A 26,692-nucleotide genomic window follows, 5' to 3' on the forward strand; every position below is an offset into this window, starting at 1 on the left:
AAGGAAGGAAGGAAGGAAGGAAGGAAGGAAGGACAGATGGAAGAAAAGAAGGAAGGAAGGACAGATGGAAGAAAGGGAAGAAAGAAAGAAAAAAAAAGGAAGGAAGGAAGGACAGATGGAAGAAAAGAAGAAAAAGAAGACAGGAAGAAAGGGAAGAAAGAAAAGAGAAGAAAAGAAGGAAGGAAGGAAACGAGGAAGGAAGGAAGAAAGGAAGGACTGATGGAAGAAAGGACAGATGGAAGGAAGGAAGGAACGGAGAAAGGAAAAAGGAAGGAAGGAAGGAAGGAAAAAGGTAGGAAGGTAGGAAGGAAGGAAGGAAGGAAGGAAGGACAAATGGAAGGAAGGAAGGAACGGAGAAAGGAGGTAAGGAAGGACTGAAGGAAGGAAAGAGGGAAAGAGAGCGTGATGAGGAAAAGTATGTGTTGCAACTCTCACTTGGTATGTTTGCTGCTCAGACACAACTTCCCTTCTTCCTGTTTGTGTGTGTGTGTGTGAGTGTGTGTGTGTGTGTGTGTGTGTGTGTGTGTGTGTGTGTGTGTGTGTGTGTGTGTGTGTTTCTGTGTGTGTGTGTGTGTGAAAGAAGGACAGAAGGAAGGGAAGGAAGGAAGGAAGGAAGGAAAGGAGGGAGGGGGGAAGGAAAGAAGGACAGAAGGAAGGGAAGGAGGGGGGAAGGACAGAAGGAAGGGAAGGAGGAAGGAAGGAAGGAAAGGAGGAAGAACGGAAGGAAAGGAGGGAGGGGGGAAGGAAAGAAGGACAGAAGGAAGGGAAGGAGGGGGGAAGGACAGAAGGAAGGGAAGGAGGAAGGAAGGAAGAAAGGATGATGGAAGGAAGGACAGATGGGAGGAAGGAAGGAAGGAAGGAACGCAAAAAGGAAGGTAAGAAGGAAGGAAGGAAGGAAGGAAAGAGAGAAAGAGAGCGTGATGAGGAAAAGTATGTGTTGCAACTCTCACTCGTATTTTTGCTGCTCAGACACAACTTCCCTTCTTCCTGTTTAGAGTGTGTGTGTGTATGTGTGTGTGTGTGTGTGTGTGTGTCTGTGTGTGTGTGTGTGTGTCTGTGTGTGTGTGTGTGAGAGAGACCCAAAGGATTGCCAGATACTGATTGGCTCATTGATAAAGAGCTCCGCCACCAGAGTGGTGCATTCATGGCGCGTGGCCTGGACTGTAATTATGAGCAGCAGCAGAGCCGGGAGGAAAATAAATAAATAAATATATAAAAAAGAAAAAGAAAAAAAAATCACATCTGTCTCCTTGTTGAGAGTAAATATCAGAAAATTGCGACAGTGACGATTTCTCTCGTTTCCACTCGGTGAAAAATTGTTACAGAAGCAAACATCTAGATATTACATTCAATAGTACAGAGAAGGAGGGAGGAAGGGAGGAAGGAAGGGAGGGAGGGAGGAAGGTAATGGGGAGGAAAGAAAGAGAGAAGGAGGGAGGGAGGAAGGAAGAAAAGGAGGGATGGAGGAAGGAAAGAAGGAGGGGAGAAAGTGAGGAAAGGAGGGAGGGAGGAAAGAAGGAAAGGAGGGAGGGAGGGAGGGAAGGAGGGAGGAAAGAAGGAAAGAAGGAAGGGAGAAAAGAGGAAGAAGGAAGGTAATGAGGAGGAAAGAAGGAAGGGAAGGAAGGACGGAGGAAGCAAGGGAGGGTGGGAGGAAGGAAGGAGGGAAGGGAGGGAGGGACCAAAGATGGAAGGAAGGAAGGAAGGAAGGTAGGAGGGAGGGAGAGAGAGAGGAAAGAAGGAAGGAAGGAAGGTAGGAGGGAGGGAGGGAGGAAGAAGAAAGGAAAGGAAGGAAGGGAGGAAGGAAGGATGGAAGGCAGTTTTTCTTCTTCTCCAGGAGTGACTCGTACTTTTTATTTGACCCACCTTGACGACAGTAACTATAGAAACCTGTAAATGTATCATAGTTGTATTTCTGAGCCGAGCCTCCTCACCTTCTCTGCAGATACAGAAGCCGTCGATGTGCCAGCAGGAGATCTCGTTGTGACAGGAGCACGAGGAGGTGCAGTTGATCCCGTACAGGCCTGCAGGACAGCTGATGGAGCAGTCGTCGCCCTGGAAACACAGCGAGCAGACACACACATACACACACACACACACACACACACACACACACACACACATGACAAGAGGCTCATTCATTCATTTATATGAGAGAGTGTGAGAAGGACAGGTGAGAACATCCAGCTGGAACTAATTGACCCCTTCCTTCTCTCTTTCTTTCCTTTCTTCCTTCCTTCTTTCCTCCCTTCTTTCCTTCCCTCCTACCTTCCTTCCTTCTTTCCTTCCTTCCTTTTACAGTATGTTTTTTAACCTTCGTGTTGTCCTCCCGAGTCAAATATCCTTCTGTCTTTCCTTTCTTCCTTCCTCCTTCTCTCTTTCCTTCCTTTCTTCCTTCTTCCCCCTTCCTTCTTTCCTCCCTCCCTCCTACCTTCTTTCCTACCTTCCTTCTTTCCTTCCTCCTTTTCTCTTCCCCCCCCCCTTTCCTTCCTTCCCTCCCTCCCTCCTACCTTCCTTCCTACCTTTCTTCCTTCCTTCCTTCTTTACTCCTTCCCTCCTCCCTTCCTTCCTTCTGCCCTTCCTTCCTCCCTCTTTCTCTTTCTTTCCTTCCTTCCCTCCTTCCTTCCTCCTTTCTGTCAGAGAGAAGGAGCGATTCCTTTCTCCCTCCTTCTCTTTTTCCTTCTTTTCGTCCTTCCTTCTTTCCTCCCTCCCTCCCTCCTACCTTCTTTCCTTCCTTCTTTCCTCCCTCCCTCTCTTCCTTCCTTCTTCCCTTCTTCCTTCCTTCCTTCTTTTCTCCCTTCCTTCCTTCTTCCCTCCCTCCCTCCTTCCTTCATTCCTTCCTCCCTTCCTTCTTTCCTCCCTCCCTCCTACCTTCCCTACTTCTTTCTTACCTTCTCTCTTTCCTTCCTTCCTTCCTTCCTCCTGTCTTCCCTCCCTCCCTTCTACCTTCCTTCCTTCTTTCCTCCCTTCCTTCCTTCTGTCCTTCCTTCCTCCATCTTTCTTCCCTTCCTTCCTTCCTTTTTTTCCTCCCTCCCTCCCTCCTACCTTCTTTCTTTCCTCCCTTCCTTCCTTCTGTCCTTCCTTCCTCCATCTTTCTTCCCTTCCTTCCTTCCTTCCCATCCTCCCTCCCTCCCTCCTACCTTCCTTCCTTCCTCCCTTCCTTTCTCTCTTTCTTCCCTTCCTTTCCTTCCTCCTTCCCTTCCTTTCCTTCCTTCCCTCTGTCCTTCCTTCCTTCCTCCCTCCCTTCCTTCCTTCCATCCCTCCCTCCCTCCCTTCTTCTCTCTTTCTTTCTTCCCCTCCCTTCCTGTCCACACTATGGTTTTAAGTATCATCTTAAAAGTATCTACAGACTCAATGAACAACTATGAACTCTGCAGCCATCTCTACTCTCTCACTGCAGATCTAAACTAAGTTAGTAACTTTGTGTGGAGCTCTTCTGTCACCATTACCAACTTTCCTCCCTTCCTTCCTCCCTCCCACCTTCCTACCTTCCTTTCTTATTTCTGTCCTTCCTTCCTCCCTCTTTCTTCCCTTCCTTCCTACCTTCCTTCCTTTTTTCCTCCCCCCTCCATCCTACCTTCTTTTCTTCTTTCTTTCCCCCTTCCTTCTTTCCTCCCTCCCTCCTACCTTCCTTCCCTCTTTCCTCGCTTCCCTCATTCTCTCCTTCCTTTTGTCCTTCCTTCTTTCCTCCCTCCCTCCCTCCCTCCTACCTTCCTTCCTTTCCTTCCTCCCTTCTGTCTTCCCTCCCTCCCTTCTACCTTCCTTCCTTCTTTCCTCCCTCCCTTCCTTCTGTCCTTCTTTCCTCCCTCTTTCTTCCCTTCCTTCCTTCTTTCCTTCCCGTCCTCCTTTCCTCCCTCCCTCCTACCTTCCTTTTTTCCTTGCTTCCTTCTGTCCTTCCTTCTTTCCTTCCTCCCTCCTTCCTTCCTCCCTCCCACCTTCCTTCCTTATTTACTCCCTTCCTTCCCTCTGTCCTTCCTTCCTTCCCTTCCTTCCTCCATCCCTCCCTCCCTTCTTCTCTTTTTCTTTCTTCCCCTCCCTTCCTGTGCACACTATAGTTTTAAGTATCAAATTTATTTTATTTATAACAGACTTTGCACCAAAGTGTTTGACAATATGTGTGAACTTACAAGCATAAAAAGAGCAAATATTTAAAGAGAATAAAGTTGAAGCACAGATTTAAAACCCAAAGAAATCACATAACAAATAAAAAAGTGAGTCTTTAGATGCATCTTAAAAGTATCCGTAACAACTATGAACTCTGCAGCCATCTCTACTCTCTCACTGCAGATCTAAACTAAGTTAGTAACTTTATGTGGAGCTCTTCTGTCACCATTACCAACTTTCCTCCCTTCTACCTTCCTTCCTTCCTTCCTTCCTCCCTCCCACCTTCCTACCTTCCTTCTTTATTTCCTCCCTTCCTTCTTTCTGTCCTTCCTTCCTCCCTCTTTCTTCCCTTCCTTCCTTTTTCCTCCCTCCCTCCTACCTTCTTTTCTTCTTTCTTTCCTCCCTTCCTTCCTTCTGTCCTTCCTTCCTCCATCTTTCTTCCCTTCCTTCCTTCCTTCCCATCCTCCCTCCCTCCCTCCTACCTTCCTTCCTCCCTTCCTTCCTTTCTCTCTTTCCTTCCTTCCTTTCCTTCCTCCTTTCCTTCCTCCCTCCCTCCTACCTTCTTTTCTTCTTTCTTTCCTCCCTTCCTTCCTTCTGTCCTTCCTTCCTCCCTCTTTCTTCCCTTCCTTCCTTCCTTCCTTCCCATCCTCCCTCCCTCCCTCCCTCCTACCTTCCTTCCTTCCTCCCTTCCTTCCCTTCTCTCTTTCCTTCCTCCCTCCCACCTTCCTTATTTATTTCCTCCCTCCCTCCCTCCTACCTTCTTTTCTTCTTTCTTTCCTCCCTTCCTTCCTCCCTCTTTCTTCCCTTCCTTCCTTCCTTCCTTCCCATCCTCCCTCCTACCTTCCTTCCTTCCATTCTCTCTTCCTTTCCTTCCTCCTTCCCTTCCTTCCCTCTGTCCTTCCTTTCTTCCTCCCTCCTTTCTTTCTTTCCTTCCTTCCATCCCTCCCTCTCTCCCTTCTTCTCTCTTTCTTTCTTCCCCTCCCTTCCTGTCCACACTATGGTTTTAAGTATCATCTTAAAAGTATCTACAGACTCATTATAAATGAACATCATCTCTACTCTCTCACTGCAGATCCTCCTAAAACTAAGTTAGTAACTTTATGTGGAGCTCTTCTGTCACCATTACCAACTTTCCTCCCTTCTACCTTCCTTCCTTCCTTCCTCCTACCTTCTTTTCTTCTTTCTTTCCTCCCTTCCTTATTTCTGTCCTTCCTTCCTCCCTCTTTCTTCCCTTCCTTCCTACTTTCCTTCCTTTTTTTCCTCCCTCCCTCCCTCCCTCCTACCTTCTTTTCTTCTTTCTTTCCTCCCTTCCTTCCTTCTGTCCTTCCTTCCTCCCTCTTTCTTCCCTTCCTTCCTTCCTTCCCATCCTCCCTCCCTCCCTCCCTCCCTCCCTCCCTCCCTCCCTCCTACCTTCCTTCCTTCCTCCCTTCCTTCCCTTCTCTCTTTCCTTCCTCCCTCCCTCCCTCCTACCTTCTTTTCTTCTTTCTTTCCTCCCTTCCTTCCTCCCTCTTTCTTCCCTTCCTTCCTTCCTTCCTTCCCATCCTCCCTCCCCCTCCTACCTTCCTTCCTTCCCTTCTCTCTTTCCTCCCTCCTTTCCTTCCTCCCTGCCACCTTCCTTCCTTATTTACTCCCTTCCTTCCCTCTGTCCTTCCTTCCTTCCTCCCTCCTTTCCTTTCCTTTCCTCCTTCCTATCCTCCCTTCCTTCCTGACAATATGTGTGCACATACAAGCATAAAAAGATAAACACAGATTTAAAACCCAAAGAAATCACATAACAAATAAAAAAGTGAGTCTTTATCAGTAACAACTATGAACTCTGCAGCCATCTCTACTCTCTCACTGCAGATCCTCCTAAACTAAGTTAGTAACTTTATGTGGAGCTCTTCTGTCACCATTAGCAACTTTCCTCCCTTCTACCTTCCTTCTTTCTTCCCTCCCTCCCTCCCTCCCTCCCTCCCTCCCTCCTACCTTCCTTCTTTATTTCCTCCCTTCCTTCCTCCCTCTTTCTTCCCTTCCTTCCTACCTTCCTTCCTTTTTTCCTCCCTCCCTCCCTCCTACCTTCTTTTCTTCTTTCTTTCCTCCCTTCCTTCCTTCCTTCCTTCCCATCCTCCCTCCCTCCCTCCCTCCTACCTACCTTCCTTCCTTCCTCCCTTCCTTCCCTTCCCTTCTCTCTTTCCTTCCTTCCTTTCCTTCTGTCCTTCCTCCCTCCCACCTTCCATCCTTATTTCCTCCCTTCCTTCCCTCTGTCCTTCCTTCCTCCCTCCTTTCTTTCCTTCCTTCCATCCCTCCCTCTCTCCCTTCTTCTCTCTTTCTTTCTTCCCCTCCCTTCCTTCTTTCCTCTGTCCTTCCATCTTTCCTCCCTCCTTTCCTTCCTTCCATCTTTCCTTCCTCCCTTCTGTCCTTCTATCCTTCCCTCTTCCTCCCTTCCATCCTCGACTCAAGGACAACAGGAGGGTTAAGTTACTTTTTCTTTTCTTTCCACAAACAACAAATAAAACAGATTAAAGTATAAAAAGTGAGTCTTTAGATGCATCTTAAAAGTATCTACAGACTCACAGCTAGGCGAGAATACAAGCCCGGCCATGTCCTTATATAATATAATTATTCCAGTAACTTAATCCTGCTAACTAACAATAAATAAATGATTTGAGTCTGCATGAACTAACAGAGACAACTATGAACTCTGCAGCCATCTCTACTCTCTCACTGCAGATCCTCCTAAACTAAGTTAGTAACTTTATGTGGAGCTCTTCTGTCACCATTAGCAACATGTCACCTCAACGTGGCATCTCATGAGGACTCCTCTCCAAACTCACTCTTCACTGTCGGCTACTTGTTTATTTTTCATGAGACGACTCGCTCCGTAGTGTCACTGTGGACAGAAACTTTCTCCTCACTATATCTCCACTTCCTGCTGCTCAGCTCAAAACAGGAGAGCATCTTTAAATTCATTAAAAAGATAAAGGAAGGATAAAAGGAAGAAAAAAAAGGAAGGAAGGAACAAAAATGAGACAGAAAAGAAAGATGGAAGGAAGAAAGATATGATGGACAGACAGGATGAAGGATGAAAGGGAGAAAGGGAGGACGGACATGATAAAGAAAGGAAGGAAAGATGGAAGGATAAAAGGAAGAAGGAACGAAAAGAAGACAGGAAGGAAAGAAAGGGAGGAAGGAAATATGGAAGGAAGGAGGGAGGGAAAAGGGGAGAAGGAAATATGGAAGGAAGGAAGGAAGGAAGGAAATATGGAAGGAAGGAGGGAGGGAAAAAGGGAAGAAGGACAGATGGAAGAAAAGAGAAGAAAAGATGGAAGGATGGAAGGAAGGAAGGAAGGAAAGCAATATGGAAGGAAGGAGGGAGGGAAAAAGGGGAGGAAGGATAGAAGGAAGGAAGGAAGGAAGGAAGGAAATATGGAAGGAAGGAGGGAGGGAAAAAAGGGAAGAAGGAAGGAAGGAAGGAAGGAAGGAAGGAAGGAAGGAAAGTGGGCTGGATTGGACCCCTCGGTGGGCCGGTTCTTGCCCACGGGCCGTATGTTTGACACCCCTGCTTTAGATGCATCTTAAAAGTATCTACAGACTCAAACTTGACAGAAACTTTCTCTTCACTATATCTCCACTTCCTGCTGCTGAACTCAAAACAGGAGAGCATCTTTAAATTCATTATAAGCCAACGACTGCAGCAAACAAAGACATACATTATAGAGCACAGAGACTTCCTTCTTCCTCCCTCCCTTCCATCCATCCTTCATTCATCACTGATGGCATCCCTGCATCCTCCCTCCCTCCCTCCCTCCCTCCCTTCCATCCATCCTTCATTCATCACTGATCCCTGCATCCTCCCTCCCTTCCTTCCTTCCATCCATCCTTCATTCATCACTGACGGCATCCCTGCACAGAAACATGACGTCTGCTCTTGTCCAATCAGTAGTGGACATGGACACACGCCGGCTCGACAGACAGCTCGGCATTAGCAGGAAGTCTCACCTTATTCTGAAGCAGTTAGCGTGTTAGCAGTTAGCATCTAACCTGAACCTCCAGCTCGCTGTCGGCTTTCTCATTGATCAGGAACCTTCAACATATACTGTAAACTTCCTTACTTCCTTCCTTCCTTCTTTCCTCCCTTCCTTCCTTCTTTCTCCTTTCCTTCCTTCCTTCCTTTCCTTCCTTCCTTCCTTCCTTCCTTCCTCCCTCCCTCCTTCTCGCTTTCTTTCCTCCCCCTAACTTCCTGCTTTCCTCTGTCCTTCTTTCCTTCCTTCCTTCCTCTTTTCCTTTCTCCCTCCCTCCCTTCACCTTTCCTTCACTTTTTTCTCCTTTCCTTCCTCCCTCCCTCCCTCCCTCCCTCCCTCCCTCCCTCCCTCCCTTCCTTAGTGCTGTGAAAACAACCCTCACACAACCTGAACCTCCAGCTCGCTGTCGGCTGTCACATTGATCAGGAACCTTCAACATATACTGTAAACTCCCTCCTACCTTCCTTCCTTCTTTCCTCCCTTCCTTCCTACCTTCCTTCCTTTTCTTCCTCCCTTCCTCCATCCTTCCTTCTCGCTTTCTTTCCTCCCCCTATCTTACTTCTTTCCTCTGTCCTTCTTTCCTTTCCTTTCCTCCCTTCCTTCCTCCTTCTTTCCTCTCCTTCCTTCCTTTCCTTCCTCCCTCCCTCTCGCTTTCTTTCCTCCCCCTACCTTACTCTTTTCCTTTCTCCCTCCCTCCCCCCCTTCTTCCCTCCCTCCCTCCCTTTCCATCCTCCCTTCCTTCTTTCCTTCCTTCTTTCCTTCACTTCTTTCCTTCCTCTCTTCCTTCACTTATTTCTCCTTTCTTTCCTTCCTTCCTTCTTTCCTTTCCTCCCTCCCTCCATTTCTTCCCTCCTTCCTTTCTTCCTTCCTCCCTCCCTTCCTTCGTGCTGTGAAAACAACCTTCACACAACCTGAACCTCCACAACGTCACATTGATCAGGAACCTTCAACATATACTGTAAACTCCCTCCTACCTTCCTTCCTTCCTTCCTCCCTTCTCTCCTTCCTTCCTTTCCTTCCTCCCTCTCTCCTTCTAGGCTGTCTCATTGATCAGGAACCTTCAACACATACTGTAAACTGTGCTAATTAAAGCCGGCTGCTTCCAAACCTGCTGCCTATGAGTTGCTGTTAATCTAATATTCACAAAGCGAGCCAACGACAGCAGAGAGAGGCCTTATTAAAAAGTTGGCCAATTATTAAAAAACTTTGATAATAAATAACGTGAATGGGCTCTTTCTGTCCTTCCTTCCTTTCCTTTCTTTCCTTTTTCCTTTCCTCCCTTCCTTCCTTCTTTCTCCTTTCATTGCTTCCTTCCTTCCTCCCTCCCTTCCTTCTTCCTCCATCCCTTCCTTCTTTTCTTTCCTCCTTTCCTTCCTCCCTCCATTTCTTCCCTCCTTCCTCCTTTCCTCCCTTCCTTCCTCCCTCCTTCCTTTGTGCCTCCCTCCATTTCTTCCCTCCTTCCTCCTTTCCTCCCTTCCTTCCTCCCTCCTTCCTTCCTTCCTCCATCCATTTCTTCCCTCCTTCCTTCTTCCTCCCTCCCTCCCTTCCTTCTTTCCTCTGTCCTTCTTTCCTTCCTACCTCCCTTTCCATCCTCCCTTCCTTTTTTCCTTTCTTCCATCCCTTCCTCTTTTCCTTCCTTCTTTCTCCTTTCCTTCCTTCCTTCCTCCCTCCCTCCTTCTCGCTTTCTTTCCTCCCCCCTACCTTCCTTCTTTCCTTCCTTCGTCCCTTCCTTCTTTCTTTTCCTCCCTTCCTTCCTCCCTCCATTTCTTTCGTCCTTCCTTCCTTCTTCCTCCCTTCCTTCTATCCTTTCTTTCCTCCCTTCCATCCTTCCTTCCTTCCTCCTTTCCTTTCTTCCCTCCCTTTCCTCCCTCCCTTCCTTTCCTTCCTTCTTTCCTTTCTTCCCTCCATTCCTCCTTTCCTTCCTTTTTCTCCTTTCCTTCCTTCCTTCCTTCCTTCCTTCTCTCTCCCTCCCTTCCTTCTTTCCTTTCCATCCTCCCTTCCTTCTATCCTTTCTTTCCTCCCTTCCTTCATTCCTCCCTCCCTTCCTTCTTCCTCCCTCCCATCCTTCCTCCCTTCCTTCTTCCTTCCTTCTTCCATTTCTTCCCTCCTTCCTTCCTCCCTTCCTTCCTCCCTTCCTTCTTCCTTCCTTCCTCCCTCCATTTCTTCCCTCCTTCCTTCCTTCCTTCATTCTTCCCTCCTCCCTCCCTTCCTTCCTTCCTTCCTCCCTCCCTCCCTCCCTTCCATCCTTCCTTCCTTGACTCGAGGACAACAGGAGGGTTAAAATAATATATAAGCCAAATGTGCAGCGACAGAAGAGAGAGGCCTTATTAAAAAGTTGGCAAATTAAGGACTTAAAAAAAAAACCTTGGATAATAAATAACGTGTGTGGGCCCAATAAGGGATTTCCCCGGGGAAGCAGGAGTTGTAACGAGTGACCTCTGGAATAATAAATATGTGCGGATCGATGGATCCTGATATTTATCATGTGAGTTTTAATTCAAAGTGGCGCTGCAGCATTTTAAAGCTTTTTGTTTTTCTCACTGAAAGTTCAAAATCAGAGCTCATAAATAAAAACTGTATATAAAGCAGTTTTCTTTTCTTAACCTTCTTCCTTCCTTTCCTCCCTCCCTTCCTTCCTTCCTCCCTCCCTCCTACCATCCTTCCTTCTTTCCTTCCTTCCCTCCCTTCCTTCCTCCCTCCCTCCCTCCCTCCTACCATCCTTCCTTCTTTCCTTCCTTCCTTCCTTTCCTTCCTCCCTCCTTCTCGCTTTCTTTCCTCCCTTCTAACCTTCTTCCTTCCTTTCCTCCCTCCCTTCCTTCCTTCCTCCCTCCTACCATCCTTCTTTCCTCCCTTCCTCCCTTCCTTCTTTCCTCCATCCCTCCTACCTTCCTTCCTTCCTTCCTTCTTTCCTCCCTCCAGCCTACCATCCTTCCTTCTTTCCTCACTTCCTTCCTTCCTCCCTCCTTCTCACTTTCTTTCCTCCCTCCCTCTTTTCGTTTCTCCCTCCCTCCCTCCTTCCTTCTTTCCTCCTTCACTCCTACATTCCTGCCTTCCTTCCTTTCCATCCTCCCTTCTGTCTTTCCTTTCTCCCTCCCTCCCTCCCTTCCTACTTCCTTCCTTCTTTCCTCCCTCACTCCTACCTTCCTTCCTTCCTTCCTCCCTCCTTTTCTTCCCTCCTGCTTTCCTCCCTCCCTCCCTCCTACCATCCTTCCTTCTTTCCTTCCTTCCTTCCTTTCCTTCCTCCCTCCTTCTCGCTTTCTTTCCTCCCTTCTACCTACCTTCCTTCCTTCCTTCCTTCCTCATTCTTTCCTCCCTCCCTCCTACCTTCTTTCCTCCCTTCCTTCCTTCTTACCTCCCTCCCTCCTTCTCTCTTTCCTTACTTCCTTCCTCCCTCCCTCCTTCTCGCTTTCTTTCCTCCCCCCGACCTTCCTTCTTTCCTCTGTCCTCTTTTCCGTTCTCCTTCCCTCCCTCCCTCACTCCCTCCCTCCCTCCCTCACTCCTTCCTTCTTTCCTCTGTCCTTCTTTCCTTCCTTCCTCCTTCTCGCTTTCTTTCCTCTCCCCTACCTTCCTTCTTTCCTTCCTTCCTTCCTCCCTTCCTCTTTTCCTTTCTCCCTCACTCCTACCTTCCTTCCTTTCCATCCTCACTTCCTTCTTTCCTTTCTTCCCTCCCTTCCCTCCCTCCTTTCTTTCCTTCTTTCGCACCTTTCCTTTCCTTTCCTTTCCTTTCCTTTCCTTTCCTTCCTCCCTTTCTTCTTTCCTTTCCTTCCTTCTTTCCTCCCTCCTTCCTTCCCTCCCTCCTACCTTCCCTTCTTCTTTCCTCCTTTCCTCCCCCACCTTCCTTCTTTCATCTGTCCTTCTTTCCTTCCGTCCTCCCTTCCTCTCTTCCTTCCTCCCTCCTTTCTTTCCTTCCTTCCTCCCTCCTTTACTTCATTCTTTCTCCTTTCCTTCCTTCCTCCCTTACTCCCTCCTTTTCTTCCCTCCTCCCTTCCTCCCTCCCTTCCTTCTTTCCTTTCCTCCCACCCTTCCTCCTTTTCTTCCTTCTTCCTTCCTCCCTCCTCCTTTTCTCCTTCCTCCCTTCAATCCTTCCTCCCTTGACTCGAGGACAACAGGACGGTTAAAACAATACATAAACACCATCAGATTTGTCAAAGTTTAAATTAAACCTGACTTTTCATGACTAAGGGGTAAAAACTTCACTAATTAGAGCTCCTTGATGGATTGAAGGAACATGTAATTAGGGCAGCAGGACTGAGGGCAGTAATATCAAAAAATACATAATAGTCCAGCTTCCAGGTGTGGATGTGTGTAACAGTGTGAGTGTGAAGCAGAAGGTTATTGAAGGAGAGAAGATTATTGCTCTCATGAAATCTAACTCGGGGTATAGATAAAGATGGAAAATACCAAAACAAAAAGCAAAGATGTTTTTCTGGGTTTTTCTGATAAGCTGACATCAAGCCCTGAAGGACAGCGCTGCAATCTTAAATCATTTAATACAACTGAGCTAAACAATGAAAGCATTTCACCCAGCATCTCAGACACTCCAACATTATTCTGTATAATCACAATGTTATCCATGAAGCCCAATACAAATAAATGTTCCTCTTCTTATTTCTCTGTGCAGTCGACCTTTAGAGTTTGGTCACGTTGGTTTGTTTGGAAACGGCTCCAATGGTTACTAACGACGAGCAATCATGTTTTCAGTCTCTGTAGAGTAGTTCTGTGTAAGTTCACTGAGCGTGTGCAGTAACCATAGACTGTATAAAAGAAATGGATGTAACATCCGTGACGTCACCCATTGGTTTGTGGACTGCTGCTCGGAAGCCAATAGTTTCGAATCTAGGCAGCGCCATCTTGAAAATTTCAGGTGCATGCTGGGAAAAATAAAAACACGGATTCTACTTATATGGGCATGAGGCATGGCCATGGGCGGAGCAGGGAGGTTGCTATGGTTGCGAGGGCTGGATCTCGAGGACATTGGTCAATCAGGACGTAGCCACGCCCTAATGCATACCCTGCTTTATCGTCACATATAAAATCAGGGAGGCCAAAATGTCCCAAATGAACATCATACTGCATTGAAGAAGGCTTTAAACTAGCGATTGAGACCATAAACACATTTTGAAAACGTTTACTGAGGTTAGAAATCAAGTGAGAAGTTGGTGAATTCTCCATTGACTTGTATAGAGACGGTCGCCCCCTGGTGGCCCTTTGATAGAATGCAGCTCTAAGTTACTTCCTGGTTGGCTTCATTTCAGAGGACCAGAACTAAAAAATCAGCCTCTTTCTCTGCTCCCAAACGCTGAAGCCCCGCCCCCTACCAAGTGTCACCTGTCAATCAAAGTCACCACCTCTACCAGAAACATGGACGCTACGTCTGAGAGCTTTCTGCTGCTAACTCAGCGGCTAACTCGGCTAACTACTCTCCAGAGACTGAAATTGTGATTACTGTTATTAGTCTTTGGAGTCATTTCTGAACAAACTAATATGACCAAACTCTTCATAATGACTCACTGATGTGTTTTTAATAGTTTTTGGACATTAACAGAGGTCTATGGCACAGAAGAATAACATATATCATTAAAAATCAACACAATCTTAGGCATAAAGTGTTTAGTTAGGTTAACAAAAACAGGCAAATTATGCTTATTTCCTTTCACATGTACAGTAGATCAAATTAAATAAGTAATATTTGGACACTTGGAAGAACAACCTGATAAAACAGTAAAGAATGAATGAATCTAGAAACAGACAAACTAATCACACGCAGGCTCAGAGATACTGTGACAGTATCTAGAGGGACGATTTTTTTGTTTACTGTGACTGTGATAAAAAAACACACACTCGCTTTGAAGAAAACAATCCTTCATAGTATGACAGATCAAAAATGGGATCCTGTAGATTTCAAACCTTTGCTCAGAGTGGAGAGACATATTTACAGATATTGATCCGACTGTCCAAATCGGTGACAATGCCACATATAAATTCTGTTTAAAGTTAGTTTCTTGTCTATACACACACACACACACACACACACACACACACACACACACACACACACACACACACACACACAGAGCACCAAACTAGAAGTTACCACTGCAGCATAAATTCCCTTTAAATCAATAAAACTCCTCTGAGAGCAGCGTCTATCTGAATTTAACCACTCTAAACCAAACAGACATTCATCTACAGCGCTCATCTTCAACTTTCATCTGCCTGAAAATCCCTGATGTTCTCAGTCCAATTATCAAAGTCCTTGTCATCTGGCGGCTCCAAGGTGTCTCATCTCCGCTCTACACTCTCCGCTCAGTCACTTCAAGATCACTCAGCACAGCAGAGCTTCCACCACCACTCGCTGCTGCTGCTTCACACACCAGTCAAAAAAATCGACACATGTAACTTCCATGGTAACGCTTAAAGAAGGAAAAAAGGGAGGAAGGAAGGGAGGGAAGGAAGGAAGGAGGGAAGGTAGGAATGAAGGAGGGAAGGAAGGAATGAAGGAAGGAAGAAAGAAGGAAATGAGGGAGGAAGGGAGGGAAGGAAGGACGGAAGGGAAGGAAGGAAGGAAGGTGGGTAGGAGGGACCTTCCTTGGAAGGATGGAAGGGAGGAAGAAAGAAGGAAATGAGGGAGGAAGGGAAGGAAGGAAGGAAGGAAAGGAAGAGTGAGGGAAAGGAGGGAGGAAGGGAGGGAAGGAAGGAAGGGACGGAAGAATGAAGGAAAGGAGGGAGGATGGAAGGGAGGGAAGGAAGGAAGGGACGGAAGAAGGAAGGAAAAAGGGAAAGGAAGGAAGGTAGGGAAGAAAGGTAGGTAGGAGGGAGGGAGGGAGGAAAAGAGGAAGGAAAGAAGGAAGGAAGGAAGGAAGGAAGAAAGGAAAGAAGGAAGGAAGGGAGGAAGGGAGGAAAGAAGGAATTAACAGCCAAAACAGACGGGGTCAAAAGGTTAAACGAACATATATTTATGATGATTTAAAAAATAAAAGTTAGGTTAACCTTCTAACACAACTGCAGACAGAAACTAAAGTCAGCCAGACTCTACTTGCTGGAGCCTGGACTAAGATCAGATCAGATGAATACTTCATTGATCCCGAAGGAAATTAAGGCTTCCAGTAGTCGAGATTAGGTCAGGTCAAATAGTCAGTCCAAAAAAAAAAAAAAAAGGTTAGCGAGGTCAGCATACAGGATCGTTAATGACAGGCGACATCATCAGAACCATGAAGGAAGTAGACCTATGTATATAATATGAGATGAAACAGGAAGCTACACGAGAGAAACTAGAGTTTAACCTTCCTGTCGTCCTCCCGGGTCAAACTGACCCCGTCTGTTTTGACCGTTCCTTCTTTCCTCTCTTCCTTCCTTCAGTCTGTCCTTCCTCCCTCCCTCCTTCCTTCCTTCAGTCTGTCCTTCCTCCCTTCCTTCCTTCCTCCCTCTTCCCCTCCTTTCCTTCCCTCCTTTCCTGTCCTTATTCCTTCCTCCCTCCTTTCCTTCCTTCTGCCTTCCTCTCTCCTTTTCTTCCTTCCCTATTCCCCTCCTTCCTCTCTCCCTCCTTTCCTTCCCTCTTTCCTCCCTCACTCCTTCCCCCCCCCCCCCCCCCCCCCGCTTTCCTTCCTCCTCCCTCCCCTCCCCTCCTTCCTTGGCTCGAGGACAACAGGAGGGTTAAACAACAAAATAAGAGGATGTAGAAACACTACAGAAAATCTCCATTTATTAAAAGTTGGCTAAGGCTTAAAATACATGTTCCTTCCTGCCTCCCTCCTTCCTCCCTCCTTTCCTTCCTTCCTTCCTCCTTCCTTTCCTTCCTTCCTTCCTTCCTCCCTCCTTTCCTGTCCTTATTCCTTCCTCCCTCCTCTCCTTACTTCTTCCTTCCGTCCTCCCTCCTTTTCTTCCTTCCCTATTCCCCTCCTTCCTCTCTCCCTCCTTTCCTTCCCTCTTTCCTCCCTCACTCCTTCCCCCTTCCTTCCTTCCTTCTTCCCTCCTTTCCTTCCTCCTCCCTCCCCTCCTTCCTTGACTCGAGGACAACAGGAGGGTTAAACAACAAAATAAGAGGATGTAGAAACACTAACACTAAACACAAAACTTCCATTTATTAAAAGTTGGCTAAGGCTTAAAATACATGTTTGTATTTCTATATATGACTTAAGTATAGAGAGTGTGTTGTTTGCTATTTAGTTAGTTTAGTTTAGTTACTGTTTGAATGTCACATAAAAATAAAGTTAGACTGTTTCTGCTACTGAAGAGTTTGGAAAGTAGTTAAAGACTGATGAGGTCTATCTGACCCCAAACCTGCAATTAGAATTAATTGGAGCCAATTAAGAGACTGTGCATTATTTTCCTAATAAAATAAATCTTTTGTTTTTTATTTCCTGCAATCATAAATTATCATCACGCAGTTGTCTCATGTTAGTCTGAGCAGCTGCAGTTTAAAATCATCCACACTTTCAAATAAACTTTTTAAACACAATTAAAATGCAGCTAAAAATCATCATTATGTGTTTGGTGTCATAAATAATCTCTCTGTTTGTTTGTTAGAAGCTCCAGACAGTAAATATAAAAGTCTGCAGCAATAAAACTATATATTTCTCCTTTTCACCTGCCAGCTTCACCTTTCACCTCTCCTCCTGTCAGTTCATCGTCAGGATCCTGTAGATTATGACTATTATTATCCAGTGATGTGACTGGTCAGTAGTCAAGGTGGTGACAGGTTCTGATCAGATCCTGTGGAGTCCTGTGTAGTCGGCATCAGTTACCATGGCGATGTATCCAGTAAGAAGTGAACCAACGTCATAGGACCGAAGACTTGACGTTACCTCATTAACACGGTAAGGACATCCTGCTTCGTGCTACAGGCCAGAAGCAAACGATAAGGAAACAACCATATCTCCCAAACTGCATAAATGGCCACTAGGTGGTGCTATACAGTTATTCACCTGATAAAGGGTTAAACCTCAATTAGTTCTCACAATGATAGCTAAACAAATACTCACACACACACAGAGGCTGAGACCAGGCGGGGAGTTCTGGTCCTCTGAAATGAAGCCAACCAGGAAGTAACTTAGAGCTGCATTCTATCAAAAGGCCACCAGGGGGCGACCGTCTCTATACAAGTCAATGGAGAATTCACCAACTTCTCACTTGATTTCTAACCTCAGTAAACGTTTTCAAAATGTGTTTATGGTCTCAATCGCTAGTTTAAAGCCTTCTTCAATGCAGTATGATGTTCATTTGGGACATTTTGGCCTCCCTGATTTTATATGTGACGATAAAGCAGGGTATGCATTAGGGCGTGGCTACGTCCTGATTGACAGGTTGATTGACCAATGTCCTCGAGATACAGCCCTCACAACCATAGCAACCTCCCCGCTCCGCCCATGGCCCCGCCTCATGCCCATATAAGTAGAATCTGTGTTTTTATTTTTCCCAGCATGCACCTTAAATTTTCAAGATGGCGCTGCCCAGATCCGAAACTATTGGCTTCTGAGCAGCAGTCCACAAACCAATGGGTGACGTCACGGATGTTACGTCCATTTCTTTTATACAGTCTATGGTGGAACAAGTAAATTAAAGTGTTAAATCCACCCTCACACACACACACACACACACACACACACACACACACTCCCAACACTGCACTGACATCTACACGCTCTCTTTCTCCTTTGGTTTGACCTAAATCATGGCGTTTGCACCTGCAGTAGCCTTTCTATATTTGCAGCCATGTTACTCTAATACTAAACCTGCAGAGTCAACAGCCGCTGATAAATGAACTTCACCATGTTGTAGAGCATGTCCTGCACCTGCTGCTGCTGCAAAGCCTCCACACACTGCATCTACACACTTCATCTACACACGTTGGCTGGAGAGAGCAGGTTCCAGTTCCTCATTATTCAGAGCTGAGATACCGAGCGTCTGGATAAATGAGGAGGATTTCTTCCACAGCAGGCACAGCATCATATTTTTCTTAGTTTTAATGCTATTTTATGTACTTAAGAGATAAAATTGATTTATAAAAGTGTTTGTTTTGTATTTAATTTCTTGCCACTGGAGCTTCTGTGCCTGTTAACGCTCAGAATATACTGCTGTAGTATATCTGGAGTTAAAAGTGGGGACAGATGTAGAGGAATATGGGTTTAAACCTCTATTATCTGATTTTTTTTGGCCGCTTGGGGGAAACAGCAGAAACAAGCAGTGAACACAACACTGACACATTGCAGTAAGCAGTAATATAACTAATTACTTTATCAAATTAAACATAATTAAGACAATTAAAACTACTTAAATCTAAAAGGGCTTGTTACTACCTCTTGTTGTCCTCAGGTCAAGGAAGTGTATTTGGAGTTATATGTCAAGAAATTTGGTTTCTTCTGCCTTAAGTGCTGCTCATATGGGAATGTTGGGTCTCTTTAAATTAGACTTAAAGAGTACAGTTTAGATCTGCTTTATGTGTAAAGTGTCTTGAGATGACTTTTGTTGTGATTTGGCACTATACAAATAAAGATTGATTGATTGAATATCTGTCCAAACTTGAAAGATGGTCTAGTGGACAACTCTTTAATTACTATTCCTGGTTTGAGTTGTGGATCTGTGGTAAAACACTGAGTGGACTCTTGAGTTGTCTTTCTTTCATGTTGGTGAAACTGGATTGAACTGAACTGCCATAGGGTTAGATTGCCGGGGGACCCCCATGATGCACTGAGCCCCTCTCTCCTTCTCCCTCTCCCTCTCTCTCTCTATCCATCCATCTATATCCATTAACATTCATGTTCTATTAATGCATTCAATAACCTAAACTTCTTCCCCGGAGTTGTCTGTGCTTTCTGGTCTTACAGGTAATCTGGACCTGTAGACGTCCGGATGACAGATTCCAGTCCTGGACCTTCTAGCTTCATTGTTGATTTCATTGTGCTTCCTCCTCTATCCTTCCTCTCTCTCCTCTTCCTCTCTCTCTCCTCTCCTTCCTCTATCCTTCCTCTCTCTCCTCTCTTCTCCAACCGGTGGAGGCAGATGTTCTCCCACTCTGAGTCTGGTTCTGAGGGTTCTTCCTGTTAAAAGGGAGTTTTTTCTCGCCACTGTTGCTCATGTGGGAATGTTGGGTCTCTTTAAAGTTAAAACCTGAAGACTTCGGTTTAGAAGCTGCTCTATGTGTAAAGTGCCTTGAGATAACTTTGTTGTGATTTGGCGCTGTACAAATAAAGATTGATTGATTGATTGATTGATAAATTTGGGACAAAGGCAAAACTCTCAATTTACCAGCGACCAAAAGAATAAAAGTGTGGATAAAAGTGGCCGAAAGTAGACTTAGACATAGAGTTAAGAGTTCAGACATCAAGACGAGTTACACTTAAAGGTAACACAAAAATTTCCTTAGTAGCAAAATAATTCAATTACTTTTTGAAAGAAGTAACTAGTAACTAAATTACTATACAGTATTTCAGTAACTTGGCCACACTGTTGAGGTGTTGAACTTGTTATCAAACAGTTGCTTACTTCCACATCCAGCAGTTACTGATCAACATTATCATTCATTAGGAGTCATGTTTCTGTCCAACCTGCTGAATGTAAGTCCAGTATTCACTTAATTCACCTCTTTTTGCTCTGTTTTTGTTCTCCACCAACTCCTGAGGGAGATATCTGGCTTGTTAGCTGCTAAATGCTCCACTATGCTCACCAGCTAGGGTTAGGGTTAGGGCTCTGAACAGACGTTTTTCCAGTAAAACTGTCTTTGTAGTAAATGAAGTGAAGATTAAATGAAATGAAATCATTATTTTATGCTATAACCTTATATTTAATGCACTATTCTTCCTATTTTTCGGCACTTTGTTTTTATTTTTTATATTTTTATTATTATTAGTTTCAATTCTTACTGTTAAATGCTTGTTTTATGTAAAGCACATTGAGTTGCCATTGTGTATGAAATGCTGTATATAAATAAAACTGCCTTGCCTTGACCCTAAAGTTGGGTTTGACCTACAGTCTTAAAGACAAACTAAACATAATCTCCTCACTAACATCCAGTAATATCCATTCATGCAGAGAGTTTGGGGTTTTATCTTTCTGAGATGTCTGCCTCTATCCCAACACAATGGTTGCTGTCTACACAGAAATGTGAGATTACATTAAAAAAATCAATAGTCACATGTCTCTGTTGATACAAAGCCCAAAGTTGCTGTTGATGGATGGAACTATTTTTGGCGAGAAGGAAGGGAGAGAGGAAGGAAGGAAGGAAGGAAGGAAGGAAGGAAGGAAGGAAGGAAGGAAGGAAGGAAGGAAGGAAAGGAGTAAGGAGGGAGGAAGGAAGGAAGGAAGGAAAGGAGGGAGGAAGGAAGGAAGGAAGGAAGGAAAGGAAGGAAAGGAGTAAGGAGGGAGGGAAGGGAGTAAGGAAGGAGGGAAGGAAGGGAGGAAGGAAGGAAATGAGTAAGGAGGGAGGGAGGAAGGAAAGAAGGGAGGAAGGAAGGAAAGGAGTAAGGAGGGAGTGAGGAAAGAAGGAAGGAAGGAAGGAAAGGAGTAAGGAGGGAGGAGGGAGGGAGGAAGGACAGAAAGGAGTAAGGAAGGAAGGGAGTAAGGAAAGGAGTAAGGAGGGAGGGAGGAAGGAAGGAAGGAAGGAAAAGGGTAAGGAGGGAGGGAGGAGGAAAGGAGGGAGGAAGGAAGGAAGGAAAGGAGTAAGGAGGGAGGGAGGAAGGAAAGAAGGGAGGAAGGAAGGAAAGGAGTAAGGAGGGAGGAAGGACGGAAAGGAGTAAGGAGGGAGGGAGCAAGGAAAGGGGGGAGGAAGGAAGGAAGGAAAGGAGTAAGGAGGGAGGGAGGAAGGAAGGAGGAAAGGAGTAAGGAGGGAGTAAGGAGGGAGGGAGGAAGGAAAGAAGGAAGGAAGCAAGGATGGAAGTAAGAGGGAGCAAAGAAAGAAGAAATAAGGAAGGAAAGAAAGAAGGAACAGTCAAAAGAGATGGAGTTAAAAAAATCAATAGTCACATGTCTCTGTTGATGATGGATGTTTTTCATTGGAACTATTTTCTCCCAAAGAAAGAGTAACAATGGAAACTTTATATTTATGTTGTCATATCTATAAGCAGATTCATGAAAAAGCTTTAGAAGTTTCCAAGAGGCTCACTGAGGGGAAGAATATAGATTGAATTGGTCTGTTTCCATTATGTAAAAGAAATCTGGTGAAACAAACCATTTGCATATAAGCAAAAGGAGAGAGGCACAGATGACGCAGTGGCCTGTCTCCTGCACTGACTCCTGACTTCTTTTCATTGATTTTTTTTTTTTTTTTAGCTCTACAATTAACACAATGCAGCTCCCATCAGGTAATATCAAGAGACTACAGCACTTACAAGTTTCATCACTGCTAAAAACACTGGATCCATAACTTCCTCTCTAAGAGACCACGAGCAGTAAGGGTCGACAATTTACTGTCACCCGCCATTATTCTCAATACCAGCTCTCCACTGTGGTGCGTTCACTGTTCATTTCGTCTACACCCTCAATACAAATGACTGTCAAAGTTCATCAACCTTTACAGCCTCTACAGCAAATATACAGATGCTCACAACGCTCGATAACAGCGATGATTCTCTCTCTCACCCCGTCAACGTTCAGTATATCAGTATGGGACTGATGTTCATCTGATACTGACTCAAATATTTGGTGACAATGGGCTGATTTTGTTTGTTTTGTAATGCTTTGTTAAAGAAAATCACTCAAGTCCTTGTTCAAAAGTTTGGCACAGAGCAAAAAGAAATGGAAACGTTTTATACATAGTGGGGTCAATGCAGTAATCAGCAGGAAGAGAGGAGATTTGCATTCAGATGGGAACCAAGTCAATTTTACTGAGGGGAAAGTGGTTCTCGGACAGTCAGGTGTCAATGTGAACTATAGCCCCGTTTCCACTAAGGAAGTTCCTGGTAAAACTTAGAAGGCGGGAGACCTTTACAGGAACGTCCTCTCACTCTGTGCTCTAGGCTGTGGTGCCTCCATTGCAGAGTAGGAACCACAACCAATGGCGCTTTTCCACTATACAGTTCTAGCACGACTCGACTCGGCTCGACTTTTTTTTTGCGTTTCCACTAGGGATAGTACCTGGTCGTCGCTGGTAGAGTCATGAGCCGTCCCACATAAGAATCAAACCCGGCATTTTTAAATACCAACAACAGTGTTACAGTGATTCGGTTTCTCTTCTCTTTGCTTTGTGTGAGACAGAAAGCCACATACAGCAGCAAGTACACCATCGCCTCCATGTCCTCCATTGTTTATGTGTTTGTGTTGCGTATAAAACGAAGTCACGGCAGTTTCGTGGAGCCGTTGCTATGACGACCCCGCCCACGTTGAGTAGGTACTTTTTTATAATGGAAAAGGTCGTTCCTGGAACCGTGTCGAGTCGAGTCGAGTCGAGTAGTGCTGGAACTGTGTAGTGGAAAAGCGCCATAAGAGGTAAACATGGAAGGAGCTGAGGTGGATGCCACGTTTCTGGTTTGTGTGTTCGTGTACATGACGGTGGACGCTATGAACTTTTTTCCGGCAGTGTAGACACTTTCTACTCCTGTTCTTCTTCTGCTGGATTTTAAAAATGCTGCTTATTTTGGTGATTTCTGTTGACGCCACATCCCGCTTTGAGTATACCCAATCAGCACTGAGTCAACTTCAAACCCCACCCAGGAGTTTTTCATGGCCGAACGGAGTACCTACGACGAGGCAGGGACTCGTTTAGCCCCCGTAAAAGTTCTGGGAGATTGTCTTTCGGGGGAAGATTCCTGCTATGGAGACACGTGCCAACGATCACGGCCCCATTCAATTACCCCAACGTTCCTGCAGTGGAAACGGGCCAAAACAGGAGGGGATACTATCTCCAACAAACCAAATATTGAGGAATTTCTTCCCCAACATAAAAGAAGGATCTCTGTCTCCTCCACACAGCGAGGCTTACAGCTTATTGATTTAGCACTGGTATTGGATCGGTACTCGGTATTAGCCGATACCTAAAGCTTAGGTATTGATATCAGGACTGAAAAAGTCAGATTAGTGCATTCCTACTTTAGCCCCTCCGAAACATTGGTCCATCCCCAAAGTCTAACCCTCAAAGGAGAGGAGATAGAGGTGGTGGAGTCTTTCACATACCTCGGCATTACACTGGACAATAACCTCGGCTTCAATAAGCATACCATCGATATTTAGAAGCTTTGTCAACAGAGACTCACAGCGATCTGTAAACTACCCCACCTGTCTGTCAAACTCCTGTTTATCTCCTTCTTCTCCTGCTCTGATGCATTATTATAGAGCCGGTTCTTCCATGTGGTGCCATCTGTTTCCTTTCTCCTCCATAATTATGCTTACAGTTACCAATGAGACTATACTCTTACAGATAACTCATTTAGCCAGAAAACTCATTGGTATTCCCACCCCAAATTTATCTGATTATATCACCCAGACCACCCACTCTACTCTACCAGCACTTTACCCCCCCCCCCCCCTTCCTTCTGGCTCTAGGTTTAGAAAGGCCTGTTTTAGGAAGAGCTTTGTTCCTACAGCCTGCACACAACTGGAACAAACCTTGGCGTGCTGATAGACTCAGATTTGACTTTTCAGCAGTCATATCAAATCAGTCACCAAAACAGCCTTCTATCAGCTTAAGAACATATCCAGAGTCCAGAGTGAAGGGTTTTATGTCTCAAACAGACCAGGAGAAGTTGATTCATGCTTTCATCTCAAGTAGACTCGACTACTGTAACAGTCTTCTGACTGGACTCCCACAAAAAAGCATTAAACAGCTGCAGCTCATTCAGAACGCTGCAGCTCGAGTTTTAACCAGAACAAAGAGATCAGAGCACATTACTCCAGTTCTAAAGTCTTTACACTGGCTCCCAGTCAGCTCTAAAGTCTTTACACTGGCTCCCAGTCAGCTATAGAATAGATTTTAAATATATTAAATCATGTAAACGATGCACGAATAAGCATCAACAACAAACTGGATGTCCTAATTATCATTCCAAATATTTTAAAACTTTACTTAGCTGGCTCCCAGTCAGCTATAGAATAGATTTTAAAGTTCTGCTACTGGTCTACAAATCACTGAATGGTTTAGGTCCAGAATACATGAATGACATGTTAGTAGAATATAAACCCAGTAGAGCTCTGAGATCTACTGACTCAGGTCAGATAGTTGAGCCCAGAGTTCAATTCAATTGTATGTTTTTAGGTTTTTTTCTATTTCCAATTCTTACTGTTAAATGTTTGTTTTATGTAAAGCACATTGGCTATATAAATAAAACTGCCTTGCCTTACAGCCGTACAAGCTTTAAATAAGTAACCTCAAGAAATCCAGTCTGTGGTGTGAAGAGTGTAAATCCATGTCTTTGTCTTTGTCTCTGTTGTGCGATCCCTGTAATCCTGTATTTTGTGTCTCTCTGTATAACTCTGTATGTCTTTACTTGTGTTTGTGTTTGTAAGCACCAACTGTAGAAAAAGAGTTTGAACACCTGCAACTCCTTAAGATGTAAATCTGTGACTGATTCTGCTTCTTCAACATCAGATACGATGAATCACCACAGATGCCTGATGGTGATGGTTTGTTATTGCATTCATCTCCGAGCTGGTGTGTGTGTGTGTGTGTGCGTACTCACGATGTATCCCGGTGCGCACACACAAGCTCCGGTGATGCCGTCACAGTCGGCTCCGTTGGTGCAAGCACACAGCTCTCTGCAGCCCTCGCCATAGTAACCTGCAGGACAGGTCTCGTTGCAGTACAGCCCCGTCCAGCCGGCTGCACAGGTGCACTCTCCAGATAAAGGGTGACAGCTGAGAGGACGGAGACGTTAGAAGTGAGTCAATCAGCCAATGTTTAGTAAAATTAAATATTTTATCTGCTGCTGGGTCTCTAATCTCTTCTTCTGTTCTTACACTTCTTAATATTTTGAGTGCACAACCATGTCATCATATTTCATTCCTGAAAACCTGATGTATATACAATCAGATACATGTAGTACAAAGATAAACCAATGCAATGTTGAAATTCCTGCAGGTATTAAAGTCATTTATCTGTAAATCTGTCAATTTTATTTCATTCATGCATTATATATTATTATTATCATGCATAAAGAAAGTTTAAATGGTGTTGTTATGAGCTATATGCAGGACCTTAAAAAAGTTGTATTCAATATGTTTTCATGTGTTTAAAAAAATCATGCTATGAAAAATAAATTCTCAGTGTATCAAATATAATACAAAACAAAACTCATAGATTCAAAGTGTTATTTAATTCATCTTTTTTAATTACTTGTCAGAAGGTCCAATAAACTCTAGTTTCAGAGAATTTTAATTTTCTGGCAATTATTTGATGGTTCAGGCTTTATAGGGTTAAATTATGATGGCTGAAGTGATGCTTAAACTTGAAAAGGAAGCACACAAAATGCTTAACATCAATCATTCTTGCATCTGCACTTCAGTTCAAACTACACTGATCACTCTCACTTTCTTTCTTTCTTTCTCTCTTTCTTTCTTTCTCTCTTTCTTTCTTTCTGTCTTTCTTTCTTTGACCAACAGCTGAGCAGCACCTGAGTGTGTTAGCTTCCTTGCAGGGGCAGTATTTATCACAGATGAGTCCGTACAAGCCGGCGGGGCAGAAGCGGTCCTGGCAGCTCGGACCCTTGAAGCCCTCGTTGCACAGACAGGCCCCGTTGATATGGTAACACTTGGCCCCGTTCTGGCAGTCGCACTTATGAGCGCACTGCGGCCCGTAAGTGCCGACCGGACACTCATCCTGGCATCTGGAGGACGAAGACAATAACAGAGTAGAGATGAGACGAAAGGAAATGTTTTCTGTGTCTGAATGAAAGAAGCTGCTGCTCGTCAGAGTTAAAAGCTTTTGCTGTTTATTCAATTAGCCATCAGACGTAAATGTTCACCCCTAAAGAAGTACCACCACACATTAAGAGATAATTCTACTCACAGGGTTTGTTTAACTCATTTTTTCTTTCCCAGAAAACAGTTCCTGTGGAGTTTTGCTTGTGCTTGTGTTGCCAAAGAAGCTATTAAGCTATTATCTGACAATTTTATCTGACATCTGTTTTGCTTTTATTCTCCTCCAGTTAATGGACAAACACAGCTTCAAAGATAACAGATTAAGTAAGAGTGCACATTCCTCTGAGATGTGGTTCATTTGTGGACATTTTATGAGTTAAAGCTGCAGTTGGTAACTTTGAGGAGAGAGAGGAGTTAGCATCAAATTTGAAGAAGTACAACTTTCAGATCCCTCCCCCTCCCTGTCCGCTGCTCTCCTGACCTGCCTCCAAAGCCCCGCCCCCAGAGGAGGCTGACGTGCAAGCGACCACGTGCACGCAATCATGGATGTGCACGAGATCGGTAATACATGAACTACACTCCACACGCTTTACAGTGACTTTCACATGGCTATACCTTACCCAGAGGAGGGGCCTGTGAGGAGGAAGGGGGAGGGGTCTGTGAGGAGGAAGGAGGAGGGAGCTGTGAGGAGGAAGTGGGAGGGGCCTGTGAGGAGGAGGAAAGGACGGAAGGAAGAAAAGGAGGAAGGAAGGAAGGAAGGAGGGAAGGAAAGGAGGAAGGAAGGAAGGGAGGAAGGAAGAAAGGGA

The 26,692-nt window shown here is 45.0% G+C and overlaps 1 protein-coding gene across 1 annotated transcript in view; it reads right to left on the bottom strand.

Annotated features, from left to right (window-relative positions):
* The window catches only part of LOC128366028 (multiple epidermal growth factor-like domains protein 11), a 220,044-nt gene that overhangs the window by 61,785 nt on the left and 131,567 nt on the right, over positions 1-26,692 (bottom strand). The window contains 3 exon segments of the mRNA XM_053326712.1: positions 1,932-2,052; positions 24,710-24,884; positions 25,640-25,852. Coding sequence (XP_053182687.1) covers positions 1,932-2,052; positions 24,710-24,884; positions 25,640-25,852 — 509 coding nt within the window.

This window comes from Scomber japonicus, chromosome 1 (genome assembly GCF_027409825.1).
Source record: "Scomber japonicus isolate fScoJap1 chromosome 1, fScoJap1.pri, whole genome shotgun sequence".
Taxonomy (NCBI): domain Eukaryota; kingdom Metazoa; phylum Chordata; class Actinopteri; order Scombriformes; family Scombridae; genus Scomber; species Scomber japonicus.